General features: G+C 44.5%; 1 protein-coding gene across 1 annotated transcript; it reads right to left on the reverse strand.

The window, feature by feature from the left end:
* Nucleotides 1-3,308: 3,308 nt before the first annotated feature.
* Nucleotides 3,309-16,866, reverse strand: LOC125134081 (carcinoembryonic antigen-related cell adhesion molecule 1-like). The gene is made up of 6 exons (XM_047792941.1): nt 16,672-16,866; nt 15,413-15,772; nt 12,195-12,473; nt 7,716-7,845; nt 6,247-6,278; nt 3,309-5,212 (listed from the first exon to the last, which is right to left on the reverse strand). Exons 1-4 carry the CDS (start codon nt 16,733-16,735, stop codon nt 7,742-7,744), a joined length of 807 nt encoding a protein of 268 aa, XP_047648897.1. The 5' UTR covers nt 16,736-16,866; the 3' UTR covers nt 3,309-5,212; nt 6,247-6,278; nt 7,716-7,741.
* Between the last annotated feature and the right edge of the window lie 509 nt (nt 16,867-17,375).

Consider the following 17,375-nt stretch of genomic DNA (forward strand, 5'->3'; position numbering starts at 1 on the left):
AAGCTGGAGGCAAAAACAGATAAATTATAAGAATATTTAACAAAGAAATAGAAGACTTAAAGAAAAAACAAGCAGAGATGAACAACACAGTAACTGAAATGAAAAATTTATTCATTCAGAAGGAACCAATAGCAGAATACAGGAGGCAGAAGAATGTGATGGAAGACAGACCAGTGAAATCACTGAGGTGGAACAGAATGAAGAAAAAAGAATGAAATTAGGACAGTCAAAAGAACTGTGGGACATTAAACACACCAACATTCCCATTATAGGGGTACAAGAAGGAGAAAGAAAATGCCAGAGAAAATATTTGAAGAGATGATATCCAAAAACTTCTTTGCTATGGGACAGGTATCACTCACTCAAATCTAGGGAGCGCAATGAGGACCATATAGAACAAACTCAAGGAGGAACACCCAGAGACTCATATTAATCACACCAACCAAAATTAAAGACAAAGAGAGCATATTTGGAGTGTCCATCATGGCAGAAATGAATCCGACTAGGAGCCATGAGGTTGTGGGTTAGATCCCTGGCTTTGCTCAGTGGGTTAAGGATCCGGCGTTGCCATGAGCTGTGGTGTAGGTCGCGGATGCAGCTCAGGTCTTGAGTTGCTATGGCTGTGGTGTAGGCTGGCAGCTATAACTCCAATTGGATCCCTAGCCTGGGAACCTCCATGTGCCATTAGTGCAGCCCTAAAAAGACAGAAGACAAATATATATATGTATATATATGTGTGTGTGTGTGTGTGTGTGTGTGTATATATGTATGTATGTATATATCAGTTGTTTCTCATTCTCACAACACTTGGTATTGTCAGTGTAACTGTTTGCTAATATTTTTTAATTGAGCATTTCTCTGAGCCTGCAGACTATCCTAATGTCTGTCTCATGGAATGTTCACTCAACTCCAGTTTTTCAATCCTACCTATGTTTCTTTAACCTCTTGTTTAACTCTTTATCATACAGTATTTGTCTTTTTTTGTCTTATTAGCCCTCCAAGTCCATCCATATTGCTGCAAAATTCCATTCGTTTTCAGTAGCTGAGTAGTATTCCTGTGTGTGTGTGTGTGTGTACACGTACCACATCTTCTTTATCCATTCATCCATTGATGGCCACTTAGTTGCTTCTGTATCTTGGCAACTGTAAATAATGCTGTTATAAACATTGTGGTGCATGTATCTTTTTGAATTAGTGTTTTGGGGCTTTGGGGGGTATATACCCAGCAGTGAAAGTACATTATCATATGGTGGTTCTATTTTTAGTTTTTTGAGGACCCTCCATGCTGTTTTCCATAGGCTGCACCAACTTACATTCCCATCGACAGTGTAGGAGGGTTCCCTTTTCTCCACATCTTTTTTAACATTTGTTATTTGTGTTCTTTTTGATGATAGCCATTCTGACAGGTGTGAGGTCCATTTTGGTTTTAGTTTGAATTCCTATGATAATTGGTGATGCTGAGCGAATTTTCATGTGCCTTTTGGCCATCTGCATTTCCTCTTTGGGAAAATGTCCATTCAGTTCTGCCCATTTAAAAAAATGTAGGAACTTTTTATTTTATTTGCTTTTTTAGGGCCACACTTGTGGCATATGGTAGTGCCCAGGCTAAGGGTTGAATTGGAGCTGCAGCTGTTGCCACAGCCACAGCAATGCACGATCCGAGCCTCATCTGCTACCTACACCTCAGGTCCTCATGGATGCTAGTCAGGTTTGTAACCTACTGAGCCACAACAGGAACTCCCTTTATTTTTTAACAAGAAGAGTACTAAAGGGAGTTCTTTCTATGGGTACACATGGAGTCACATGGCCCTGGAGCTGTTAAATATTTTCTCTGAAATTGATGTCACAGCTCCCTTCTTGTGATTCTCACTCCCTCATCCCATACATTACTTCTTTTTTAAGTTTCATTGAAGTATAGTTAATTTATAAGGCTGGGATAATTTCTGCTGTACAACAAAGTGACCAATTGAACTATATCTAGTCACTTATAATGGAACATGATATGATGGAGGATATCGTGAGAAAAAGAATATACCTATCTATATATCTATACTATATCTGTACAGTAAAAACTGACAGAACACTGCGAACCAACTATAATGGAAAAAATAAAAATCATTAAAAAGTGACCCAATCATACATATATATAATATCCATTCTCTCTCAGATTCTTTTCTCACACAGATTATCACAGAATACTTGTGGGTATACTTGTGCCATACAGCATACCCACTTTTTAAATATCATTTTGTTTTGTTTTGTTGGCCATGCCAGTGGCATGTGGAAGTTTCTGGACCAGGGATCAAACCTGCGTCACATCAGCAGCCCAAGAACCTGCAGTGCACGCTGGACCCTAACCTGCTGTGCTATGAAGGAACTCTGTGTTGTTTGGTTGTTTTGATATTGAGTTGTTTTTTGTTTTTGTTTTTGTCTTTTGTCTTTTGTTTTTTTTAGGGCTGCACCTGCGCATACGGAGGTTCCCAGGCTAGGGGTTGAATCGGAGCGTACACCACAGCCACAGCAACATGGGATCCGAGCCACGTCTGCAACCTACACCACAGCTCATGGCAAAGCCAGATCCTTAACCCACTGAGCAAGGCCAGGGATTGAACCCGAAATCTTATCATTACTAGTTGGGTTCCTTAACCACTGAGCCACGACGAGAACTCCTGATATTGAGTTGTAAACGCTGTTTATGTAGTTTTTTGTTTTTTTGTTTTTTCTCTTTCAGCTGCAACTGTGGCATATAGAAATTCCTGGGCTAAGACTGTATCAAAGCCACAGTTGTGGCAATGCTGGATCCTTAACCCACTGTGACACAGTGGGAACTCCTGAGCTGTTTATATATGTTGATATTAATCCCTTATTAATCATATCATTTTCAAACATTTTCTCCCATTCAGTAGATTGTCTTTTCATTTTGTCAATGGTTTCCTTTGCTATACAAAAGCTTTTAATTAGGTACTATTTGTTTATTTTTGCTTTTGATTCCTTAGTTTTAGGAGATGGATCCAAAAAATATTGGTGCCATTTATGTCAGAGTGTTATGTCTATGTTTTCCTCAAGGAGTTATAATATTTGGTCTTACATTTAGGTCTTTAATCAATTTTTGTATATCAATCATACCTACATTTTAAGTGTTTCCTAACAGATGTGCAAATGCATTTAGCTAATTCTCTGATCACTAGGTCAAATATCTGTGGACTTAGAGATAGGCTCACTGTGACCCCCAGTTAAGCAAATTGTTTCTTTTGTAAGTAAAGAAGAAATTGTGGAAAGCAGCAAAAGTGTGAGGCAGCACGTTGATGTCTGATATATAATTTTTATTATAAATATAGAGCAAATTTTACAAATAATTCAGAAGCAGACTTAGCCAGGCAAAGTTAAATTACACAGAACAGCGTGGATGAGAGAAGGTGCATACAGTTTGTGTCAGGGTTAGAAAACCCTGAAAGAGGTACCTGAGTACAGAGACCTGCCGTCCAGCCCTCTTTGAGGGGGTCAGTTCCACACAGCATGAGGTCAGGTCATGGATGTGGAATAAAACCTTTCTCTCAACAGCCCTGAGGCGCTTCCATCTGTGCAGAAGGCTGGGCTGCAGGAGGACATGCCTCTCTTTCTCCCTCCCTTCCTTTTCTGCTGACACACTGGGTCTCATAGGCGCCAGGGCAGAAAACAGATTGCAGAGGTTATTCAAGAAGCCTAGGGCTGAGTTACATCCCTCCCCTTGGGTCCTAAGGAGCATCAGCACCAGTGCAGCTTTCTAGGTTGCAAATAGCACCAACAGCATGTGTGGTAGTTTCCTTCAGGGCGCTCCCACTTCTCAAGAACCAAACACAGCTTAGCAGAGGCCAAGGTTTCCTGAGAAGGTGAGTGGGGCAGACGGATGGAAGTGCACAGGCGGGGACATGGATCATGGTGGTGCTGATGATTGGTCTGATGCCTAGAAACTGAGTGAGATCCATTTCTGGCCAGGAATGTAGAGAACAGCTGCTTCCTATTTTCTGAGTGGAGCCCCTGACATAAAAGGCTTGAGGGGCTCCTGGCCAGAAGGACTTGGGGAGTGGGTGGCTTCTTTCACCTAGTGTAGTCAGATTGGCTTACACAGGTAACTAAGTAAACATAACCCCTTTCACATAAACAAGCAGTTACAAAAAGTAAAATAGCAGAATGTCTCAGAAGAAGGGAAAAAACCCAATACCCCAAATTGTTCATTCTTTAAAAAATATTTAAATAATTTCTGAAGAATAGCTTTCTTATTCATTCCCAAATCCTAGCAGATTATCTCTGTTAAGGTCTGACTGCCCCATAAAGTGATGATAACCTCTCCCTCTATGGGTATTTCCTGGAATAAAGCCCTTAAAGTTACTAAAACATACCTGCAGTTTTTAAATTTTTCATTAGGAATCACTTATGGATCTTGACTTAGTTTTCTGGTTGCTTCTAGTAGGTTCTCTGGAAACATGCTTTCCAAAGAACATAGATTGTATTCTAAGTAAGCAGCAAGGTGTTTAGGCCCTGGTCCTCTGGGTAGACAACACTGATAGTGGACAAAGTTGTAGAATTTGCAGTCCTAAGTTAGTTTTATATGTATTTTCCTGTGATGTTGGATTCATACTGGAGTTTGGATGTTTTCTTTTTCCTTTTTCTCTCCTTTTCTGGCACATGTGTTTCAGTGCATAAGGACATAACTCTGTAAGTTATGTCACATTCAAGTTAGACTCCAGTAGGATAGGGCTGTGGTGGGAAAGAATGAGTGTGTTCTGAATAGGCAAGTTTAAAACCAGGTTAGGTCAGGAAATGGGGAGGGGCAGAGGCCCTGGCACCTCTCTCCCAAGGTCTGCTTTGCCACATGTCACTGACAAGGATGGTTGGGTTTCCTGCAGACCTCCTCCTACATGTGCCTTTTCATCTACTGACACCGAAGGAGGAGGCTGTGACCAGGCAGCCTGGTCGAGCCTCACTGGGGAATGAAGAGGGGGAAAGACCCTCTTCCCATTTTCCCTGAGGGGAAAGGGGTCTCCTGGGGATGGAGCTGAGAAGCTTGGAATAAGTCAGCAGTGCAGCGAGCAGGACTGGTTGCATTTCTCTTTTTTTTTTTAACTTCTGAATGAATCATTTCTGTGGCTGTTGGGGGTGGTGGGGAGGCCGAACTGTGTTTCTTTGATTCCTGGGCATTGAAGTTCAGGGAAGAATATGTAACTTCATCGATCTGAAAGGCATAAGCAGCAGTCAGTTAAATCAGTGTCACAGCCTAGGCCCTCACCTTTGGCTAGTGTGATCCAGCTCCACGTGATTTCACTACTTTGAGACTTGTGGCTTCAAAGAAGGGCTTTTACTAGCCATCATCTCTGCTTGCTAACATCCTATTGAATGATCACTAGAAAAGATAGATAATGGAATTCTCCAGTGGAATACCATGATACGGCAATAAGAACAAAAACCTTAAAGACATCAACAATATGAATGAATCTCAAAAAACAATTTTGAATGAAAGAAGCCAAACACATATAAGGACATGGTGTGTTTTTCGCTTATGTAAGAACAAAAACTGGGTTAAAAAAATCTAGTATTTGGAAGTGAACATAGTGGCTACTCTTTGAAGGGGAGGAACTGGAGGTCTTTTTAAAGGGGGTGTTTGTGACATGCTTTATTTATTGATTTGGGTGCTGTTTACATGTGTTGTTCAACTCCTGAAAATTCATAGATTGTTAAAATATGATTTAAGCACTTTTCAGGTTATATACAGTTCAATATACCTACCGAAGGATCAGATGAAAAAATTCAGTAAAAATAATAGACTGTAAAGGAACTAAGACCTCAGACCCAGTAGAATGGAAACTATCATTTGACAGGGAGAGCAGGGTCAGATTTCAGGCACAGGAAGGAGGATAATCTAGTGCCTTCTCTGTGCTGGGCATTGTACTGGGTGCTTTACATTTGCTATGTCATTTAATTCCTTGAACTTCTCTTTAGCGTAGCAGCATGCTCATTGTACAGACAATAAAGCTGAGGATCAGAGAGGTTAAGTTACTTGCTCAATGTCACAGGATGGGAATAATTCCAAAGTCCATCTTCTTCCATGAGTTAGACCCATAGGAGAGATTAAGCAATATTTCTTTGTTTGTTGCTGCAGTGAGGAACTTTGGCCTATACTTGATCTCACATTTGTGTCTTCAAGAATAACCCATTCTAAACGGAGATATTTCCTTGAGAAAAGGAGCTAATGAAACTGGCTGTACTTACCTTGTTAGGTGAGTTGTTGACATGGCTGTGACCTGGGGAAGCAAAAGAAGAGTTATCAGCCCATGAAAATGCAGAGCTGACTTGTGGCCTCAGAACGTGGTGTTCCTAAGCTGTTGTGACTTCTGGCTGAAGGAGGTGGCAGGTGGTGGCAGGGTGGGGTGTGGGGTGGCCCATGATCATTTAAGGAATTTCCTTCCCTCAGTCTGTGGTCCAGACCCCAGGACATTAGACCAAGGAGGGGTTGGCAGCTACAGGAGGCCTCCGTGGGCTTCTGAAAATTTCTTCCAGTTTACAAGGCCTGAGTGTTGCCCAGGAGTGTTTCTCAGCAACAGGCCCCAGGGTCAAGGAGGGGCATTGAGGCCCACAGCACCCCAAGCAGCAAAGGCAGGGAAAGTCTCACCAAAGGAGATGCCCTCGTCCGTAACAGAGACAGGAGGGGAAAGGAGCAAGGATGAGGAATGGCTCCTGGGAACATGTCCATGTCATGGCCTTCCTGGCTTGCCTGGTCTGGTGGGAGTGAGTGTTCTCCTGGGGCTGGGTCTCAGGGGAATCTTGCCTGGCAAGGAAGGGTGTGAAAACCCATGACAAATTAAGGTTGGGACACGGAGAGCCCTTCTAAAAACTCAGAAGGGAGGGAGATATTGGGAATCAGGATTTTCGACTGGGGCAGGGCATGTGGTGAGTGAGCAGGTTTACTTACTTACTATGGTTGAAGTCTGGGGATTTGTGCTCTGTGATATCATGCCGGTCACTTGCCCTAAATAAATGTGAGACACTGTGACTGACATTTATTTGCACCTTGAATTAAGAAGGACACTGTCAGCGTGATTCCTTGGGGCTCCTCAACGCTCATTTACACTCGGTTGGTACTCTTGCCTCTGAGGACCTCCTTCAGTCTACAATCATCCCTTCTAGTGTTTACTCCTTTCCTGGTTACTGGCTGTTCACATATAGGGCCTTTCACATCGACTGCTTCCGAGCCTATTTCTACCCTGGCACCTTTCCCCTTTTGTAGGTAGATGGCTGGTTGTTTCTCAGTTTATTTATTGCTCAAGTGGCCTTTGGTTGTTTCTGCCTTTTCATTAGGTTCTCTTCCTGTCCTATCGCTCCCTCCTCCTGCTACTATTGTCATGAGAGCACAGGAGTCCCTTCCTCCTGCTTCTCCTTTCGTTCCCTCATTAGTTTTCCATGTTGGACCTGGGTTTCCTGGACTGGGGACAGAGGAACACAACTGGCTCTGCCCCATCTAAGCCAGAAGGGGATGGAAGTAACCATGTCCACATGAGAGCAGGGCACAAGCAGCATGAAGACCAGGGAAGAAGAGACCTGCAGGTGTTAATGCCAAGAAGCAGGGCTTTAGGAAGAGAGAGGAGCAGATCCAGACCCAGAGACAGAGATGACGTTTCCTTCCCTCTCCCAAGCATGATGGTTAGGCTTAGAGAAATAGAATAAGAGGAAATGCATCATACCCTTCAGTCTATCTGATACACAGAAATTACACCAGGCCTCCTATGAGAGCTACCCCAGCCATGGCTCCAATCACAATGCCAGCAATACCACCATCTGAGATGCCAGAAGTACTTCCTGGTATTGAATCAACTGTCATGGAAAGAAAAGAGAAGAATGAATTAAGATGACATTATTTTACAGTGGGAGGTGCTCTGCAAAAGAAGTGTCAACATGAAGGAGTCTTTTTGCCTCTTCTAGGGCCGATCCCGAGGCATATGGAGGTTCCCAGGCTAGGGGTCGAATCGGAGCTGTTGCTGCCGGCCTACACCACAGCCACAGCAACGTGGGGTCCGAGCCACTGAGCAAGGCCAGGGATCGAACCTTCAGCCTTGTGGTTCCTAGTCGGATTCATTAACCACTGAGCCACGACGGGAACTCCTGAAGGAGTCTTTACTTGTTCCTTCAAGGAATAAATTTTCTGTGGGAAGGCTGCTGTGTGGTGATTAGGTGACTATATTCTTGTTTTTTTTTTTTTTTCTCTCAGTGTTATTTATAGATGGGTGGTCAAACTTAACCTCAGTTCCAATCTAGCATTTCTGCACATGGATATTTTTGAAGACTTTGGGAATATAAGAAGGGCTGATGGCTATTTTTGTGTGTTTTAGTTTAAGTTTACCACCTTTTCATGGTTGGATCTTTCTCCAGGTTCCATGTGTCTTGTAGTGGGAACTTAACTGATGGAAGGCTCTCTGAATTCACTACCTCTTTGCACAGAGACCACACTTCACACAGGCATTCAGCAAGGATGTGAAATCAATCCCAATTCCGTGAGAACTGATCTTCCTCCATGGGCGATTTTAGCTTAAGGACTCCCCGTCAGCTTTGCTGACACCCTGTAAAACTGCACTGCAATCTAAAACTTCCTTCCTTCTTGTTCTTTTTCATACGGGTCAGATATGCATCATGGTCTGAGGACCCTCCCAGCCTCCTCCCACTCTTCCCCAAATTGCCTTCATAGGCATTTTTCCGCAATAAATGTCTTGTTTGTCTAATCCCATCTTGGCTGCATATCACAGGATGTAAACTCTTATTCCAGACATGAAACTTTGCACTCAACCCCTTTTTTTCTCTCCCATAGTTCATCAGTAACATGTTCCTGTGGGTCTTTTATGTTATGCTCCCCCCCAATATATAATAACTTTTGCATCTGTTTATTCTTTTTTAAAAATTTCCGTTGCCCTCACCTGTCTACTCAAATATGAAGATTAATGCTGATGTTAGTTATTGTTATGAGTTACTGTTATGTGCCAGGCTCTGTGCTATATACTTTCAATATGTCTCATTTAATTCATATAACTCTGTCAGATTGACAGTATTTCCATTTTACAAGTAGAAAATCTGAGGTTTTCAGTGGTGAAAAAACATACCCAAAGTCATATGGCTAATAAGAGATGATTAAGAGTTAGGTAGTCCTTGAACTTAGGAGTACCTGGTCTTATAGAGTTTAATGGTAATAGTAGTTACCATAGCATCTAACATTTATGGAACATTTCCTCCGTGTGTGGCATTTCACTAAGGGTTTAATTGAATATTACTCAAATCTGTGAAGAGCGCCACGAAGCAGGAAATTTAATTGCAATTTTCAGTTAGTAATTTGAGGCTCAGAGAAGTTAAGAATCTTGTGCAAGAAGTTTATAAACTGTAAAAGCTTACATTAAAAAAAGAAGGGGAGGGAGTTCCCATCGTGGCTCAGTGGTTAACGAATCTGACTAGGAACCATGAGGTTGCGGGTTCGATCCCTGGCCTTGCTCAGTGGGTTAAGGATCTGGTATTGCTGTGAGCTGTGGTGTAGGTTGCAGACATGGCTTGGATCCCACGTTGCTGTGGCTCTGGCATAGGCCAGCAGCTACAGCTCTGATTATACCCCTAGCCTGGGAACCCCCATATGCCACAGGAGCAGCCATAGAAAAGATAAAAAAACAAAAAACAAAACAAAATAAAGAAGAAGGGGAGTACCCGTTGTTGTGGCACAGCAGAAACAAATCTGACTAGTAACCACAAGGTTGTGGGTTCCATCTCTGGCCTCACTCAGTGGGTTAAGGATCCGGTGTTGCCATGAGCTGTGGCAGAGGTCACAGACATGGCTCAGATACTGCGTTGTTGTGACTGTGGCGTTGGCTGGCAGCTACAGCTCCAATTCGAACCCTAGCCTGGGAACCTCCGTATGCCGTAAGTGTAGCTCTAAAAAGAAAAAAAAAAGAGAGAGAGAAGGACCTCAAATCAATAACCAAGCTTATAAGTTAAGGAACTAGCAGAAGAAGAACAAACCAAACTGCAAGTTAGCAGAAGGAAGGAAAAAAATAACAATTAGAGTAGAGATAAATAAAAAAGAGAATAGGAAAATAATAGAGAAAATCAATAAAATCAGAAATTTTTTCTTCAATAAAGATTAACAAGGAGTTCCTGTCATGGCTCAGTGGAAACCAATCTGTCTAGCATCTATGAGGATGCAGGTTAGATTCCCTGGCCTCGCTCAGTGGGTTAAGGATCTGGCGTTGCCATGAGACGTGGTATACGTTGCAGACTCGGCTCAGATCCTGCGTGGCTGTGGCTGTGGTGGAGGCCGGCAGCTGTAGCTCCGATTCCCCTAGCCTGGGAACCTCCATATGCTGCAAATGTGGCCCTAAAAAGACAAAAAAGGAAAAAGAGGGAGTTCCCGTCGTGGCACAGTGGTTAACGAATCCAACTAGGAACCATGAGGTTTCGGGTTCGATCCCTGCCCTTGCTCAGTGGGTTAAGGATCCGGCGTTGCTGTGAGCTGTGGTGTAGGTTGCAGACGCGGCTCGGATCCCGTGTTGCTGTGGCTCTGGCGTAGGCCAGTGGCTACAGCTCCGATTCGACCCCTAGCCTGGGAACCTCCATATGCCGTGGGAGCGGCCCAAAGAAATAGCAAAAAGACAAAAAAAAAAAAAAAAGAAAAAAAAAGAAAAAAAGATTAACAAAATTGCCAAACATTTAACTAGTTGGATCAAGAAAAAAGGGAAGATTCAGATTACTAAAATCAGACATGAAAATGGGAACATCACTACCAAGTCTCAAGAAATAATAAGAATTACAAGAATACTATGAATAATTATATGCTAACAAATTGCATAACTTCAATAAAATGGACAAATTCCTGGAAACATAAAAGCTACCTAAGGTAAAATCACAAAAACATAGAGAATATGAAGAGCTATAACTATGAAAGAGATTAAATCAATTTAAGCTTTAGACAAAATTCAAAATCCTTCATTGTAAAATAAGAATAGAATGAAACTGATTCAGCAAAATAGAGGCCATATATTAAACCCCACATCTATCATCATTCTAAATGTGAAAGACTAAAAGTTTTCCACTAAGATCAAGAACAAGATAAGGATGCCTGCTTTTGCCACTTCTATTCAAAGTAGCATTAAAAGTACTAGGCAGACCAATTAGGCAAAAAGAGAAAAGAAAGAAAGAAAAAACATTGAAATTGTAAATGAAGAGGAAAAGTTGTTTGCTGATGATACGACCTTATATTGAAAACCCTAAAAATCCCCCCCAAAAAACCAAACTGTTAGGACCAATAAACAAATTTGGCAAAGCTGCAGGACACTAAACCAACACATAAATACAGTGATATCTCTATACATGAACAAATCTGAAAAGGAAAATTTTTAAATTCCTCTTATACATGTTCCCATCATGGCTCAGTGGTTGATGAACCTGATTAGTATCCATGAGGACACAGGTTTTATCCCTGGCCTCACTCAGTGGGTTAAGAATCCTGTGTTACCCTGAGCTGTGGTGTAGGTCACAAACACGACTCCGAACTGGAGTTGTTGTGGCTGTAGTGTAGGCCAGCGGCTGTAGTTCCAATTCGACCCCTAGTCTGGGAACCTCCATATGCCATGGGCATGGCCCTAAAAAGACAAAAGACCAAATAAATAAATAAATAAATAAAGCATTTAGGAATTAACTTAACCAGGGAGGTGACAGACTTGTATGGAAAAACTAAAAAACACTTTTAGTTTTTAAAGGAGAAAACATTGTAAAATAAAGAGGATATAAATAAATGGAAAGACATTCAGTGTTCAAGGACTGGAAGCCTTAATATTGTTTAGAGGCCAATACTAACCCAAGAGTAGTGGATGTATATAGGTAATGGTTGCAAAATAATATGAATGTATTTAATACCACTGAACTAAAAACTTAAAAATTATTTAAATGGTAAATCTTACATATATAAATTTTTTTACCATATAAAGTATATCAGAAAAAAAAAAATCTTGTTCAGGGTCACAGAGTAATTCCAGACCAAGGATCAGAAACTAATTTTTCATTGACTGAGCACTTAACCATTTTGGCATTCTGTTGGTAATGGTCTCTTAACATATTCTGCCTGCTGTGACCTCTGTCTTTTTTGCAAATCATGGGTAGCGGGAAGATGGAGCATGAGGCCAGTGGTCACTTACATTTCACATCCAGCCTGAGAGGGTCACTTAGGCTGGAATTTCCTGGGTTGGAGGCCTCACACTGATAATTCCCAGCATCCTCCCTGCTGACAGGCTCTATGGTGAGGGTGCTGCTGTCTTGGGACAGCTTTATCCTCTCTGCGAGCAGTAGACTCTGGCCATTGAAGAGCCAGCGTATGGAGATCTCAGTGTCATTTATGATGCAGGTCAGGACCACGGTGTCCTTTTGTTCTGTGACGGTGGTGCTGTTGGCTTCGATGATGGGCTTTGACACTGGTGCTGTGGAGAAACAGAGGAGGTGACTTGGCGGCGAGTGTGTCTGGGGCCGGGGGCCACGCTCCTTCCTCAGAGACCTCAGCCATTCCTGGGGCCCAGTGACCTCTGTAAAGGTGACTCAGAGGATGGCCCTGACCCTGTGAACAAGGTCTTGGGTCTCTCTTCCTTGATGCCGTGTAAGGAGAGGGAGGCACCTCCTTTCTGAAAGCCAGATACCGCCGGATGACCCCTGACCCCTCGACATCTAAATAGTATCTTGTTAGCCCATGTGTCCAGCATTCTCATCATCAAGTAGAGTTTTTTCCTGTGAATTTTCTTGACCCTTTCCTAGGACTTTACTTGGCTCTAAAATGTTCAGATCCAGAGTTCCCATTGTGGCTCAGCGGTAACAAAATCTGACTAGTATCCATGAGGACTCAAGTTTAATCCTTGGCCTCGACATCAATGGGTTAAGGATCTAGCATTGCCATGAGCTGCAGTGTAGGTTGCAGAATCAGCTCAGATCTGGTGTTGCTGTGGCTGTGGTATAGGCAGGCAGCTACAGCTCTGATTTGACCGCAAGCCTAGAAACTTCCATATGCTGTGAGTGCAGCCCAAAAAAAGAAAGGAAGGGAGGGACAGAGGAAGGAAGAAAAAAGGAAGAAAGAAAGAAGGAAAATGAAATGTTCAGGTCCCATTCCTTATATATGCTTCGGCCTATGTTGAGGAAGACAGTCTTGCCAGCTCTGTGCATCTCTGGGGCCAAGGGAACGTTACATAAAGTAGGGAAAGCACTTCTTATTAAATAATTTATTAGGGAATGAGGATGGCCCCATCCAGTCTCCTGGTATATATGCATATATCTCTCTGAACCAGGTACAATTAAAAAAAAAAAACTTTCCAACCATGACCACTGCTCATTTTCTGAGTTGAGACATTAATGTGTTTCTCCCATCACAGGATTATGACCTCAGAAGCTCATTCTCCTGGTGACCTGGGCAGCCTGGCTCATGTTGGAGCCTCACAGGGGCTGCTGCTCCCACTGATTTCTGTGTTCTTTACTATTGCCAGGAGGGTGGGCAATAAAAAAGGACACAGAATATTTGCAGGATGGGAACAGGGCAGTCAGCCGTTTGTGGGAATATTCGTGGAAGGTTTAATGGTGGGGGCAGCTGCGCAGAGCAGGGCCAGTCCCGGCTGGGATGAAGGAGGAGGAAGATGAGAGACATGGAAGGAGCTGAGAGAGGGAGAAATGTGCATTTACAAGTGACTTCAAAGTGGAGGCTACAGGTGACTTCAAAGATCCAAAGGTCCAAGAGCCCCACAGCTGCCCAGAAGCAGGACCTATGCCACCCTGGAAGCCCTCCCACGGCTGAGCAGCCCCACCGTCATCCTGAGACTTGGCTCTCAGCGCGCTTCAGGGGCAGGTGGTCAGAGGATGGAACATGGCTCCCATCCCTAGAGAGACAGGCACCAGGTGTGGCCAGAACCTGCTAGGGCTCTGCATCCTGATTCCAGTGTCTGAAGAGACTGTAGATCATTCCTTCATTCTTACTCCTTCCATCCTTCCTTCATCAAAGAAAGATTGCGTTTGCTACCTCTTGGGCCCAGTACTAGTTGCAGTGTAGACCGGGGCGTGAAGGAGCCAAGTCCTTTCCATTTCACTCCAGTGGGAGTCACACTCAACACATCAGGAAACAAACAAATAAATGATTTCTAATCCAGAGCAAGGAGCTTGTGCTTCGTCTACCTGAGAGGGGGAGGCCTGGACATTCCTATCACTGACTGATGGTCAATACAAGTAATTCAGTTCTAGAATAAACAGAATTACTTCTCCATTTGCTTTCACTTCCCAGGTCAGTCTCTCTCCCTCTGAGCTGAGGATGCCCAAGAAGAAAGGATCAAACCAACAGCTGGTTTCTGGGTCCACAGATGCACAGTAAGGCCTCTGGGGTGGAGGAGAGGCTGGGGTTGTAATCTTGGCATGACTGATTGCTTAGTCGTAGTCTGTGTGACTCTGATTCAGTGACTGTATCCCCCCCCCACCATAACTTGGCCTTTCCTCAGTAAAATGGGATAAATGGTAAATGCTTTCAGGCTTGTCATGTTGTTTGTATATTAACCTTACATCATTTAAATCAACAGCCTAAAGCTGGGCATAGAGGAGTTGCCAAATAAACTGTCTGCTATTATTTGCATCCACGGGGGAGGCCCCCCCCTGGTCTTTGCCCTGGTGGATGAGGAGATGCCAGGAGCATCTTCACTCCTCTCTTCATCCCTGGGGACACCGACCTTCCTCTGGGGTCTCCTTAGTCCCCACAGCAACTGGCTAATGACCTGGGGACCTGGCTCACCTTGCTTTTCATGCCGAGTCTCAGGTGAAGGACCAGGCTCCACCCCTGCCCAGATGTGGCTCTTGGGGCTGAGCCCTGACTGGTGAGCAGCTCAAAGCCTTGGGACTCAGGCAGCTGGGAACTTGCTGCTCCCCGTCAGCCCTGTCCAGGAGCCCAGAACCCAACAGTGGCACAGACCCTCCAGGGTCACTGGAGGCAGGGGCCCTGGGACAGGGTCTGGGGAGGGGCTTCCTGGGACTGAGCTTCTCTGTGAGGCTCCCAGGGGGCCCTGAGGCCAGGTCCCTACTGAGTCCTACAGGGTCTTCCTCAGGGTCATGGTCACAGGGAGGGGCCCAGGGGTTGGACTGAGTCTGATCTCCTTCTGTTGAGTTACTGCCATCAGACTGGTCCTTCTTTCTACACAGAATGTCTGCAGGGTCTGGATTCCAGGAAAGAAAGTTTGATCCTTTGAATTTTGTCTCCTATGTGTGTGTCCTGAACTAAATTTTCAAACCCCGACATGGGACATAATGCAGAGGGGATGGGGGCACAGTCCAAGCCTGTCAATCCTGAGTCTGTGAATAGAATTCACCCCACCCAACACCCAGAGGTCAGAAAGGAATCACTTACGGTATACACGGAGTAGTCCAGTTACAATTTCTGTCTGTAAATCATTCTTTGTAACCGTCAGAGTGTAGTATCCTGTGTCATTCTGGGTGGCATTCTGGAACAGCAGGGATCCATTGGGGTAGATTATCTCTCGACCACTGTATGCAGGCCCTGTGATATTTGCTTGATTGTCTACTCTATATAATATAATTAGTTGGTTTTTCTCTGCTGTATCTCCTCTGTACCAGCTGTAGCCTAGAGTATCCTCTGTCGCATTGTGGGCAAGTAGAAGAACATCCCTTCCTTCTGCAGTTTTGAAGGGCACTGATTCAATAGTGATCTGGGCAGTGGCGGGCAGGTTCCACAAGCTTAGGAGTGAGACTAGGGGGGAAGAGAGAGAAATCAGTTAATATTTGGATGGGGAAATGCAGTCCTAGCTCCTGAGTAGATCTCTTCATCCCTCGGCTTTGGTGTGTGTTTTTGTAGAATGTGTGTTTGTTGTGTGTGGGTCCTGCTGGTTTAAGGTCAGCAGCAGAACCTCACTGCTTTTGCCCTCCTGAGCTTGTTATTTCCTCTGTTTAGAATACGCCTCCCCAGATGTGTGCCTGGCTCACTCCCTCACGACCCTCACACATACTCATACTCAGGGGACTGTTGGGAGCTGTCCTCCCAAACCACCTGCTCTAATGACCCCATCTTCACTTTCTAACCTTTCCCTGCTCTGTTTCCTCAAGACACTTGTCAGCGCTGACAGCACATTCTGAATCTCTTTGCTTGTCTGTCTTCCTCCCATAGAACGTGGGCTCTGTGAGGGCAGGGACTTGTCTGATTCTGTTGTCCCCTGAGTGCTTAGAACAGGCTCCGAATATCTGGTGAAGAAGGAATCAGTGTCCCCAGGGCCTTCCACACCCTGGTGTTTACTTGTCAATTTCTAAGGGTGTGGGTAATGACAGTATTTAGTGTCCTGGTTATGTTTTTCTGTAGTAACACCCTGACATAAAGATTGTTACTATTGTCATCAGTTTTCAACAGTTATTGCTCAGTGAAGAATAATTTGCAAGACCTACAGACTCGAGGTGTCCGGCCCCTCACCAATTCCAGTTCACTGAGATTTTCCTATGGCTGAGCCCCTCCGCCCTCCTACCCTGGTCCTCTGTCCTCTTCCCTCAGGTCCAAAAAGAAGACCCCAGTCCCCTCTCAGAGCCTTGTCTCCCCAGGAGACCCCAGCCAGGCTCTGTTCTCTCATCTCCAGCCACTCCCTGAAAATTGTCCCCTCTCACCTGCCAACAGAAGCCTGTGCCAGGAGATGCGCCCTCCGTGGGCGGGGGCTGAGGGGGGCTCCATGGTGCCTGCTGCCTGCTGTGTCCCTCCCTGTGAGAGAAGAGTTTCCGCTCCAGAAAGGCCCACAAGCACTGCTGTCTGAGGTGTGAGCTCTGCTGTCCTTCCTCCCTCTGTGCTGGACCTCCTCCTGGGGCAGGAGCACTTCACTGGGTCATATGGGTGGGGGTGGGGGCGGGGTCTCTCCAGGACCCTCCCTCTCCCTCCCCTCTTGTTCCTGCCTCCCTGTTTCCCTCTTCTGCTTCCTTCTCTCTAGACAGGCACACTTCAGAGATACTGTGGTTTGGTTCCAGACCCCCACTAAATTGAGTCACATCAATTTTTTTGGTTTCTTAGTATATTTTAAGATATTTACACTATACAGTAGTTAATAGTAAGTGTGCAATAGCAATATTTCCCCCCAAAAAAACCCAGTGTACATATCTTCATTAAAAATGCTTTATTGGGAGTTCCCGTCGTGGCGCAGTGGTTAACGAATCCGACTAGGAACCATGAGGTTGCGGGTTCGGTCCCTGCCCTTGCTCAGTGGGTTAACGATCCGGCGTTGCCGTGAGCTGTGGTGTAGGTTGCAGACGTGGCTCAGATCCCGTGTTGCTGTGGCTCTGGCGTAGGCCGGTGGCTACAGCTCTGATTCAACCCCTAGCCT

The sequence above is a fragment of the Phacochoerus africanus genome, chromosome 8 (assembly GCF_016906955.1).
Source record: "Phacochoerus africanus isolate WHEZ1 chromosome 8, ROS_Pafr_v1, whole genome shotgun sequence".
NCBI classification, from domain to species: domain Eukaryota; kingdom Metazoa; phylum Chordata; class Mammalia; order Artiodactyla; family Suidae; genus Phacochoerus; species Phacochoerus africanus.

Bases quoted from the DNA above. Each gene is read 5' to 3' on its own strand.
- LOC125134081 (XM_047792941.1), bottom strand. From the start codon at position 16,735: ATGGAGCCCCCCTCAGCCCCCGCCCACGGAGGGCGCATCTCCTGGCAC. The intron at 15,773-16,671 runs GTGAGAGGGGAC...CTTCCCCCCTAG, and splicing joins GCACAGGCTTCTGTTGGCAG to TCTCACTCCTAAGCTTGTGG. The intron at 12,474-15,412 runs GTAAGTGATTCC...GTTTCTCCACAG, and splicing joins TGGACTACTCCGTGTATACC to CACCAGTGTCAAAGCCCATC.